The sequence below is a fragment of the Hemitrygon akajei genome, chromosome 1 (assembly GCF_048418815.1).
Source record: "Hemitrygon akajei chromosome 1, sHemAka1.3, whole genome shotgun sequence".
Lineage (NCBI taxonomy): Eukaryota > Metazoa > Chordata > Chondrichthyes > Myliobatiformes > Dasyatidae > Hemitrygon > Hemitrygon akajei.
Genome location: NC_133124.1, coordinates 154,798,984 through 154,811,353, shown reverse-complemented (window position 1 = coordinate 154,811,353; position 12,370 = coordinate 154,798,984). Strand labels below are relative to the sequence as shown.

General features: G+C 41.1%; 1 protein-coding gene across 1 annotated transcript in view; it reads left to right on the top strand.

The window, feature by feature from the left end:
* LOC140731605 (zinc-binding protein A33-like) overlaps nucleotides 1-9,658 on the top strand; it is a 29,454-nt gene extending 19,796 nt beyond the window's left edge. The window contains exon 6 of the mRNA XM_073053159.1: nucleotides 5,676-9,658. Within this exon, the coding sequence (XP_072909260.1) occupies nucleotides 5,676-6,268 (593 nt within the window). The 3' untranslated portion in view covers nucleotides 6,269-9,658. The remainder of the gene's footprint in view (nucleotides 1-5,675) is intronic.
* Nucleotides 9,659-12,370: the final 2,712 nt, after the last annotated feature.

Sequence of the window (12,370 nt, the reverse complement as noted above, 5' to 3'; positions counted from 1 at the left end):
GGGTTGATATAGCAAAAGTTAAAATATAAAATTAGTGTTATAAATGTATATAAACAAAAGGGTTAAAAAAAATTAAAACAATAAATGAAAGTTTAAAACTTTCAAACACATCAAAACAGTTATGACGCTGCAAACACTGGAGTCTGTCGGGAAGAAGAAACGCCATTTTATTTTTTCCCAATCTTAATATTCAAATGTTAAAAGTGTAAAAAAGAGCGTATATCGATCTTAAAAAAAAGAAAAACAAAAAAGAAGAAAAAAACCCTAATAGGTCATTTTCAATGCTAATAGATTAATAATATGAAAAAATATAAAGTCAGAATAAGCCCAGCAAAAAAAAAGAGAGCTTTAACCGTATGTAAGAAATACATGTAAACCATATCAAAAAAAACCCCCAAACGTCAATCTATAACAGATCCAAATCTATAGGCTAAATTACATTGGTCAGCCCGATCAAATGTCATTGTTCCAGGAAACCTTGAGCATCCGCTGGCGATTTAAACAGCCGAATAGTTCCATCTTGAAGGGTGACTCTCAGGTGTGCTGGAAACAGCAACGCTTGCTTGTAGCCTTTCTGGTGAAAATTCGACATAACCGATCTAAAAGCCAGCCTAGCCCGTAATACCTCCGGGCTATAGTCCTCCAGAATGCGAAAATTGAAGTTTTGATAGGTTATCATGCCTTTTTTACGAGCCGCATGAATCAGACGTTCTTTGATATGAGGATAATGGATTCTAAGGATTACGTGTCGTGGTTTCAGACTTGAATCTGCCTGAAATCTGGGAACCCGATGTGCCCGATCGATTATCGGGGGGTTATCCAGGACCTCTGCGCCCAGGACATCCACTAGAAATTTAGAGAAGAAAACGGTCAGATCACCGCTTTCAAATTTTTCCGGGATCCCAATTAACCGAAGATTTTGCCTTCGAGAACGATTTTCCAAATCAGTAATTTTAACTTTATAACGATCCATCTGTTGGAACGTCGAAGTTTGCTCTTCTTGTATTTTTTCGATTATACGATCCTTCTTACGAGCGGCTTCTTCAAGAACCAAAATGCTTGCTTGTTGTTTTTGTGATTCCAGTGAAAGGGTCAGGAACTTTTCTTCGAGTGATTTCAAACGTTCGTCATACTGTGAAAATCTTACGAGTAATTTTTTCTCCAGATCTTCAAATTTAGCTTCTATAAACTTCACAACTACTTCTAAAGTTATCGGTTCTTTCGTCTGTTTCGGTTCTTTTGCTTTAGACATTTCAGCAAGTTGAGAATAATTCAAATAGTTTAAAAAGAAAAATTCTATATGTTTAGACCCCTTTAGAATAAGTTTAAGAGGTGTTTGTAGGTTAAAAAAAACGTAAAAGGTTTGGAGCAAAGCCTAGATGCGGTTTACTCCATGAGCGCCATCTTGAGACTCCTAGTAATCTTGACTGTACCTAATTTTATTCCCTGAGACCTCTGGCTATCAGGTATGTTGCTAATGTCCACTGTGAAGACTGATGCAAAATATTCATTTAGTTTCTCTGCCATCTCTTTGTTACCCATTATAATTTCTCCAGCATCATTTTCAATCGTCCTATATCTACCCGTGTCACTCTTTTACTCTAAATATATTTTTAAAAAACTTTTAGTATCCATTTTTATGTTAATTGCCAACTTCCTTTCATAATTCATCTTTTCTTTCCTAATGACTTTCTTTGTTTCCTTCTGTAAGTTTTTAAAAGATGTCCAGTCCTCAATTTTTCCACTAATTTTTGCTTCCTTGTACGCCGTCTCTTTTGCTTTTATTTTAGCCTTAACCTCTCTCGTTAGCCACATTTGTACCATTTTTCCATTCATGATTTTCTTTTTTCTTGGAATATATTTTTCCTGCACTTTCCTTATTTCCTGTACTTTTCTATTTCCTGTAAGAATTTCATCCAATTCTGCTCTACTATCCCTCCATCTAGCTTACTTTTCCAATCAACTTGGGCCAGTTCCTCTCTGATACGACTGTAATTTCCTTTGTTCTGCTGAAATATCGACACACCTGATACCAGTTTCTCCTTTTCAAATTTGAAACTGAAATCAATCATATTATCATCACTACTTCCAAGGGGTTCCATTACCTCCAGCTCCCTAATGGCCTCAGGTTCATTACACAGCACCCAATCCAAAACAGCTGATCCCCTGGTGGGCTTATGGACAAGCTGCTCCAGAAAGCCATCCCGTAGGCATTCTACAAACTCCCTCTCCTGAGATCCAGTACCTTCTGTTATGATCCAGCATCAATGAATATATGACTGAGACAGGTTTTTTTATAACAAATAAAACATTTATTAAACACTGCTAAAAAAAACCCAAAAGTAAACAAACGACTAACTTAACCGGAAGTCAGCTGCGATACGGCAGCTCGAACAGTTCTTAAAGTGAGAAATGCGAACTCAGTTCTTTAAAGTAGTATTGCAAAGACAGTTCTTAGAAGTTGTAATGCGAAAGTCCAAAATTTACACAGTCGCTTGGCAGAGACTTTCCTTGAAATAATTTAAGTTCTCCTTCGTGGTGTTAATGCTTATCCCAGTCGAAGTATGCTTTGATCAAAGGATTTACGATGAATAAAATGAAACGGCTTAAAGGCACTGACCTTTCCTTGGCGAAACTCTGCACCCAGCCCTTTCTGCTCTTACAGCAGGGACTGACATGGGCTCAGCTGACGAATTCCTTCCGAATGAGGATCAAACAAGGTCGAACCTGTTTCACCGTCAAAATCAACTTTCCTCGATCATTTAGCTTCTCGAACTTCGACGAATCATCACTCTCCGACTGCTGAACTGGCAGTACTTTAGCAAAACTGCCAGCAATAACCTTGGAGACTTAAGACAGAAAGTAAAACTCCCCTTTTAAATGAAACTGCATCACAACATCGAAATACGCAGCGAAACGGGAATATCTGGCAAATTCAACCATGTACTGCCCCACCTCACAGGGAGGGGTTCTCCTTTTATACCCTATTGAAAAAAAACTATCACATGACCTCTTACTGGCGGGAAAATGACATCACTCCACCACCAGAAGACCATTACCTCATGCCCAGCATAGCCTCAATTACATCATGGTCACGTGACAGGTACAAGATACCCACGGGTACATAACACTTCCTGACTTTCCCAATCCACTTTCATATTAAAATCCCACATAATTATCTTGACATTTTCCCACTGACAAGCTTTTTCTATTTCCAGCTGTAACTTGTAGTCCACATCCAGCTGCTGTTTGGAGGCCTGTGTATAACTGCTATTAGTGTCTTTTTACCCTTGCCATTTCTTAACACGACCCATAGGGATTCTACCTATTCTGATCCTATGTCCGTTCTTTCCAGTGATTTGATATCATTGCTTACCATCAGGGTCACACCACCCCCTTTACCTACCTTCCTATCTTTCCTATACACTGTGTATCCTTGAACATTCAGCTCCCAATCACATCCATCATTTAGCCATGACTCGGTGATGGCCACAATGTCATATCTTTTAACCTGTAGCTGTACAACAAGGTCATCCACTTTATTTCTAATGCTGTGTGCATTTTTAAGCACAGTACATTTAGATCTGTATCTGTTACTGATTTTGCTATATGTCTATCTCACAGCAGATTACCCTGTCTATTCACCGGCCTGTCCTTCTTGCCATCTTTGCTGCACAGTATCTTTGACTTATTTCTATTTTCCTCTTCCTCGGCTCTAACACCCTGGTTTCCTTCCCCTTGCCAACTTAGTTTAAACCCTTCCTCACAGCTATATTACACAATCCTGCCAGGATATTAGTACCCTTTGAGTTCAGGTGTAACCCATCGTTTTTGTATAAGTCATGCCTCCCCCAAAATAGATCCCAATGATCCAAGAATTTGAAGCCCTGTCCCCTGCACCAGTTACTTATGCACACGTTCATCTGCTTAATTCTGCTATTCTTACCTTCGTTAGCCCGTGGCTCAGGCTGTAATCCTGAGATTATTTCTCTGGAGGTCCGGCTTTTCAGTTTTCTTCCTAGCTCCCAGTAATCTTCCTTCAGGATGGCCTCTCTTTTTCTGTCTATGTCATTGGTATCAACATGTACCAAGACTTCTGGCTGCTTGTCCTCTCTCCTCAGAATACTCTGGACCCGATCTGAGACATCCCGTACCCTGGCACCCGGGAGGCAACACACCATCCGGGTATCTTGTCCGGCTCACAGAATCTCTTGTCTGTTCCCCTCACTATGGAATCCACTATAACTACTACATTTCTACTTGCTCTCTTGATCACGGCACAGGGCAGAGTGCCAGAGTCCCGTTCGCTGTGGTCTTCCTCCGTCAGGTCACCCTCTCCAACAGTATCGAAAATGATATATTGATTTCTGAGGGGGACTGTCACAGAGGTGCTGTCCACTATCTCTCTGCAGGTATTATCAATCACCTCCTCACTTTCCCTCATTAGCTGGAGGTCATCGTTGCAGCTCCAGATCCCTAACACGGTCCTTAAGGAGCCTCATCTCAATGCACCGGGTGCAGATGTAATCCCTGGGAGTCTCCCAGGGTCTCCACATCTGGCACTCCAAGCACAACAGTAATCCTAGAAACATACCTTTAATGCTACTATTATTACTAAATAAATAAACCTGTAACTTACCCCCTTACTACAAGACTCAACGGTCGCAGGAAGCCTTTTCCCGTTTCTGCCTAAGCCCGTTGAGCCAAAGCTCTATCACTCTGCACCCTCTGACTCCGCTGCCCACTGGATATGGCAGTGTTCTTTTTAAACCTTCCGCGGTCTGAGGTCACGCGCCCGTGCAGTCGAGCCTCTTTTATCCCAAGCAGTTAAAAAAAAACTGAATTTTCCTGAAAAATGGTGACTTACTCCGCTGCCAACTTGCTGTGAATCTTGTGTCTTGCCTGTTGATGTGTCTGTCCAAGGGTCTCTTAAACACAGAGGACTGGAGGCCTGTGACCTGCAGAGGTTGGTGCTGGGGCCAGGGTTGTTTGATAATCATATTAATGATTTGGATGAGAATGTAGGTGACATAGTTAGTAGGTTTGTGGGTGACACTGAAATTCATGGTATAGTGGACAGCGAAGAGGGTTATCTAAGTTCACAATGGGCCCTTGATCAACTGTAGAGTTGGGTACAGTGAGAATATTTTTAAATACATCTTGCCAGGTAAGTGGATAAGAAAGGTGGAAAGGAATAATGGGCAAATGGGACTAGCTCATCACAGCAAGTTGGTCGGCATGAACAAGTTGGGCCGAAGAGCCTCTGTGACCTCCTGTTTAAATCCATTCACCTGCCCCCTTCCCATCTGAATCCGCCCCTTTCCCGCACTCACTTCTGCTGTCTATCTCCCCAATTTATTTCTATTCTTGAGCGAAGACGTCTACCTGAAATGTAGACTGTTTATCTCTCTCCACACATGCTGCCTGACCCACTGAGTTGAAGTGTCTTTTTGTGTCAAAAGTGTCATTTTGTGTGTGTTGATTGGGAAAACTCCACTCTCTGTCCAGCAGAAAAACCGCGGGGGAGATATTAGTTGTCCATCGGCCGCAGTTGGGTAAAACCCCAGAAACAGTTCCTGTCGGCCAATGACTGTGCCTGAGGCCAAGTGTCCTTTCATTGCCGGAGTCTCCTTCTGATCCCCGGGGACTCTCTAATTCTCTGCTTCTCCCCCCAGTCTCTGTCACCCTGGATGAGGAAACAGCGCATACACAGCTCGAGGTGTCTGTGGATCGGAAGAGTGTGAGATGGACCGGGACCCAGAGGGATCTCCTTGATACCGGGAAAAGATTCACAGACTGGCCTTGTGTGCTGGGATCGGAGGGATTCACATCGGGGATACATTACTGGGAGGTGGAGGTGACAGGGAATCAGGTCTGGTGTCTGGGAGTCGCTGCTGAGTCTGTGGAGAGGAAGGGAGAGGTCAGACCGAGTCCGGAGACCGGATTCTGGATCATCAAGCGGTATTATGAAACGACCCAGCAGAATAATCTGGGGGGAAGGAATTATGGCATGGTCAGTCAGAATTATGATGTGTTCAGTGTACACACCTCCTCTGAGTACCGTCTCCCTACCAATTCCATCCCTGGGAGGTTGGGAGTTTATCTCAGTTACGAGTCCGGGAAAGTTTCATTTTACAACGCAGAGACCAAGTCCCATCTCTACACCTTCACTGGGAATAAATTCATGGGGAAACTTTATCCTTTCTTCCGGATTTGGGAAGGAAATCAGTGGCTGAAAATCTGCTCCGGTTCCGCTCGGGGTCTGTAAATGAGTCTTGGAAAGACCATAAGACAGGAACCGAATCAGGCCATTCAGCCCATCGACTCCACTCCGCCATTCCATTATGGCTGATCCCAGAGCCACTCAACCCCGTACACCTGCCTCCTCGCCGTATTCTTTGATGGGCTGATCGATCAGGAAACTATCAACTACCACCTTAAATAAACCCCCAGGCTTGGCCTCCACCACAGACTGTGGGAGGGCATTCCACAAATTCACCACTCTTGTTAAAAATATTCCTCCTTCCCTCTGTTCAAAAAAATCTCACCTCAATTTTGAGGTTGTGCTATCTGGTTCTGGATACCTCCACCACAGGAAACATCCTCTCCACATCCACCCTATCTAGCCTTTTCAACACTCGATAGGTTTCAGTGAAATCCCCATGCATTCCTCATGTTAACCCATTCATTCCCAGAATCGTCCTCGTGAAACTCCTCTGAATTCTCTCCAATGATAACACATCTTTTCTGAGATATGGAACCCAAAATTGTTGCAATACTCCAGGTGCACCCTGAGTAGTGTCTTCAAAATCCTCAGCATCATCTCCTTGCTGTTATATTCTATTCCCATTGAATTTACCATCTTTACCACAGACACAACCTGTAAATTAACCATCTGGGAGTCTTGCACGAGGACTCCTAAGTCCCCCTGCACCCCTGCTGACTTTTGAATTTTCTCCCCATTTAGATAATAGTCTGTATTGTTGTTCCTTTTACTAAAATGCACTATCATACATTTCCCAACACGCTATTCCATCTGCCACTTTTTTAACCATTTTTCCAATTTGTCTAATTCCTGCTGCAATCGCGTTGCTTCCTCAGTACTACAGTACCTACCTCTCCACCTATCTTCATAACATCCCCAAACTTTGCCACAAAGCTATCAATTCCATGACCCAAATCATTGAAATGTGATAAGCAGCAATCCCAATACTGACTCCTGAGGAACACTACTAGTCACTGGCAGCAAAGCAGAAAAGGCCACCTTTATTCCCACTCGCTGCCTCCTGCCTGTCAGCCATTCCTCTACCTATACCAGTATCTTTACAGTAATGCCATAAGATTTAATCTTGTTTGGCAGCCTCATGTGTGGTACCTTATCAAAATCCAAGTGAATGACATCCACTGCCTCTCCTTTGTCCACCCTGCTTGTTACTTCCTTGAAGAACTCAAACAGATTTTTCAGGCATGATTTCCCTTGACAGAAACCATGCTGACTTTGACTTCTTTGATCATTGGTCTCCAAGTACCCCAAAACCCCATCCTTAATAGTAGACTCCATTTTCCCAACCACAAAGGTTAGGCTAACTGGCCTATAATTTCCTTTTTTTGTTTCCTCTCTTCTTAAAGAGAATTTCAGTTTTCCAGTTCTCCAAGACCATCCCAGAATCAAGTGATTCTTGAAAGATTGTGACCAATGCATCTGCTATTTCTTCAGCAGCCTCTCTCAGGACTCTGTGATGTAGTCTATCTGGTCCAGGTGACTTGTCCACCTTTAAAAATTTGAGTTTGTCTAGCACTTTTTCCCTTGTAATGGCAAAACCACTCACTCCTGCTGTGTCCAAAGTGAAGACTGATGCATAGTACTCATTAATTTCATCTGCCAATTCTTTGTCCCCCATTTCTACCTCACCAGCATCATTTTCCAGTGGTCCGATATCAACTCTCATCTCCCTTTCACTCTTTATGTAACTGAAAAAAAACTTTTAGCGTCCTGTCTTATATTATTGGCTAGTTTGCCCTCATATTTCATCTTTACCATCTTATGGCATTTTCTGTTATCTTTTGTTGGATTTTAAAAGCATCCCAACAGTCTAACATCCCACTGACTTTTGCTACCTTATATGCTCTTTCTCAGGACTCTGGGATGTAGTCCATCTGGCTCAGGTGACTTATCCATCTCAAGACCTTTGAGTTTGCATGGCACTATTTCCTTTGTAATAGAAAAGGCAATCACTCCTGCTCTGTCTTCCTCAGTGAACACTGATGAAAATTGTTCAATAAGTTCATCTCCCATTTCTTTGTCCCCATTACTACCAAACCAGCATCATTTCCCTCTCATCTCCCTTGCATGCTGAAAAAAACTTTTAGTATCCTGTTTTATATTATTGTCTAGTTTGCCGTCATATTTCATCTCATCCATTCTTATCACTTCTTTAGTTGCCTTTTGTTGGATTTGAAAAGCTTTCAAATCATCAAACTTCCCACTCACTTTATGCCCTTTCCTTAGCTTTCATGCAGCCCTTAACTTCCCTTGTCAGCCACGGTTGCCTACCCCTGCCACTTGAGAACTTCTGTGGGATATATCTACCTTGCGAAATATTCCCAGATACTCCAGCCACATCTGATCAGCTGTCATCCTTGCAGTATCCTCCTCCATTTCACCTGGGCAAGCTCCTCTCTCATGCCTCTGTAATTCCCTTTATTCCATTGCGAGACTGATACATGTGACTTAGGCTTATCCCTCTCCTTGCAGTATGTATTCAATTATATTATGATCACTGTCTCTGATGGGTTCCTTTACTTTAAGCTTCCTAATAAGATCAGGGTTATTACACAACACCCACTCTAAGACGGCCTTTCCCAGAGTAAGCCCAAACACAAGCTGCTCTAAAAAGCTGTCTCATGGGATTCAACAAATTCCCTCTCTTGCGATCCGACACTTACCTGATTTTCCCAATCCCCTTGCATATTGAAATCCTCATGATACAATTGTGACATTACCCTTATCACATGCCTTTTCCCGGTCAATACTGTGAATTCAATTAAAGTCACTGCCATAACTTAATAAAGATTTTACATGAAAATTATCTACTTCCCAAAGATTGTCCTGAGGCTTGCATTTGATTTCTTTCAGCCTTATATGCTTCACACTGAAATAGTCTGTGTGTAACTGTTTCATAATGACAAAATGTATACGACACAGAATGATGTTTTCCAACTAGGTACAAGGCAGAATTAGGCATAGTCTGGGCAATTCTAAGTCGTGTCAAAATAATTCCTTCCCTTCTTGTTTTAACCCCTTCTTCAAAAAACACAATACGTTTACAAACGTTGCCTGGGCAGGGCGAAAAGCATTATCAAGGATGCATCTCACCCTAACCATGGACTTTTTACTCTCCTGCCATCCAGTTAGCACTACTGGAGCCTCCACTCCCGCACCAGCAGGCACAGGAAGAGCTTCTTCCCTGAGGCTGTGACCCTGCTAATCCTCACATCACAGCGCTAAGCAGTATTGAACCCATATTGTACTGTCTCAGTACTTTTATATTTGTATGCTGCAGAACTTACTTTTTATTCGCAGTTATTTTGTAAATAATACTATTTTTTTGCACTTCTGGTTAGATGCTAATTGCATTTCATTGGCTTTGTATCTGTACTCGACACAGTGACAATAAAGTTGAATCAAAACTAATCTAATCTATGTATTCTGTAAAGGTGTCCATTTTCCTTATGTCCATTTTCCTACAAGTTTTGCCATAAGCCCCTAATTCTTAACACTACCAAACCCTCAGCTTTTGATGTGTTAAGTGGAAGGTCTATATCCACAGTTGAATACTTAACAGCGTTTGTTGCTAAACAGTTGACCCCATCATTTCCCTCAACAGTGCGATGTGCAGGTCCCATAAGGTGCAGACATATAAACCAAACTTTGTATATGAAACACCATTAGATGAGTTTCCCTCAGTAAATCTGACCTACTGCTAGAAAGACCCATTTTAAGACATTAAATCTCAAAAGGATTCTGAACAAATTACAAGTTTGCAAGGGCCAATTTCCTGCACCCACTGTAACCCTAAAATGATGACAATGAATTCTGCTTTGTTTATCGATAAAAGGCCAGAAAATAATTTCTTCATCATTATCTGCAATTCAGGAACAAAAAAAAAAGCCATGCCAACATTCCCAGTTAAATTATCTTTTGATCCATCTGTAAAAATGGTTACCGTATGATAATAACTTTCATTAGTATACTGATGAACCAACAGACTCTCAGGCAGAACCAAATCCAATCGTGTAACCTAAAATCAACTGAAGTCATTGGAAAAAACAAGGTGGGGTGACTGAGAAAGCTACAGTGGGACATATTGTATCATCCAATCCAGCCATACTCCCAGCGAGATAAGAACCCAGCCAACTAAAACAAAAATCCTGCATCTTGTGATGTTCCCAACAGTCCTCTCGCACACCTTTAACAGGATGATCATTTTGTTGCCCCACAAATTAATCCAGTATGTTAAAATCAACTTCAACCTCTGTCATTGTGAGGGAAATTTTCCTATTTGAATCAGTAAAGCCAAAACAGGAGACGACCTTACTGCACCACAACACCACCTTAAAGCCTGTGCTTGTATCACATCCAAACATACTGAAGTTGGCCATGAAGCTGATCCATAAGCCACACAGACATAATCAAGACCAGATCCAACTAAACAAATATAAATGGTCAACAAAGATTTTCATGTTGCGCCCAAAGAATACACACATAGATGCCAGAGAAGATAGAAACACAGAAAACATACAGCACAATGCAGGCACTTCAGTCCACAAAGTTGTGCCAAACATGTCCCTAACTTAGAACTACCTAGGCTTTACTACCTATTTTTCTAAGCTCCATGTACCCATCCAGGAGTCTCTTAAAAGACCCTATTGTTTCCGCCTCCACCAACAGTCCACTCCACGCACTCACCACTCTTTGCGAGAAAAAACTTACCACCGACTTCTCTATACCTTATTCAAAGCACCTTAAAACTATGCCCTCTCGTGGTAGCCATTTCAGCCCTGGGGAAAAGCCTCTGACTATCCACATGATCAATGCCGTTCATTATCTTGTAAAGGAGATTTAATGCTCCTTTATATTTATCAATTATTTTACTGATATGGCGCTTCCATGTCAGCTTATTTCCATATGCCTGGAAATCTTATCACTGACACATCCTCAAGAGTTTAATTATATAATTTCAAATCAAGTGCAGGTCTATTAATCCTGTTTGTGAAACACATAACTTGTTTTAGTGACTGAAAGCTCAAATCCTCATCTATTTGCCCACTGTGTGACCTATTAACTGTACATTGCAGCCTCTGTACAGTGAAAGTGAAATTACTCCCTCTAATCTATAAAGCTATGTCATTTGCATATAGTGATTTACCCACCAGAGTACCTATCTCTGAGAAAATATCATTAATCATCATATTAAATAATGAAGGCCTGCAAGTACTGACTTGTGGGGTCCCATTCTCTACCTTATGGAAACACAAACATAACATGTCCACCCATACCTGCATCCATATAGAAAACTGAGGAAAATTATACAATCTTCCCCTTACTCCTAATCAAAAGCCCTTCCTTCCATTAGATATAATTTCCCTTTTCAGTATCAAAAAATACTGATTTACATCTTTATTTAACTGTGCTTTCCTATAACCATCTTCCAAACCTAAAACTGAATCCAATGTCATTTTACCCTTCCAAAATCCACTCTAACGAAACGCTAAATCACCGCTCCTTCCAAATATAACTCAAGCACTCAATTACTATTAATAATACATTATTAATACGTTCCATTGTTCCATCAGTTTACATGAGACATTCACGAAATAAGTCCATAACTAGAAGGATCAGATGGGGATCTGCCACTACTGCTGCCACTTCTCATGAGGGAGGAAGATGGCCAAACCTCCAAACAAGATTCAAAAATGTTAATATTTTCACAAGAGAGAATTACATACAATTACAAATATAACTATTTCCTGTGGGCGCCTGACCTGCATTAATAAAAAACTTCTTAAATTCATACAAAAAACTCTACATCAGTGATAGAGCTGACTTCCAACATATCAGGGTATTCACTTAGAAACTTATCCCTACATTGTTTAACTTCTTCACTTAAATTATCTTGATTACAAATCACAGCAAATGACCCAGCCAGTAACACAACCTTCCCTGTTTCTGTAATAATCATTTTGCCCCATTAATCAATGCTGGAATTTTTTTTTCCTTTTTTTTCATTTTCATATATTTTGATAAGCTATTTTTTCTTCAGCTTTATTAATTGTATATATATCAACTTGTTGAAGTTTTGTATCATTT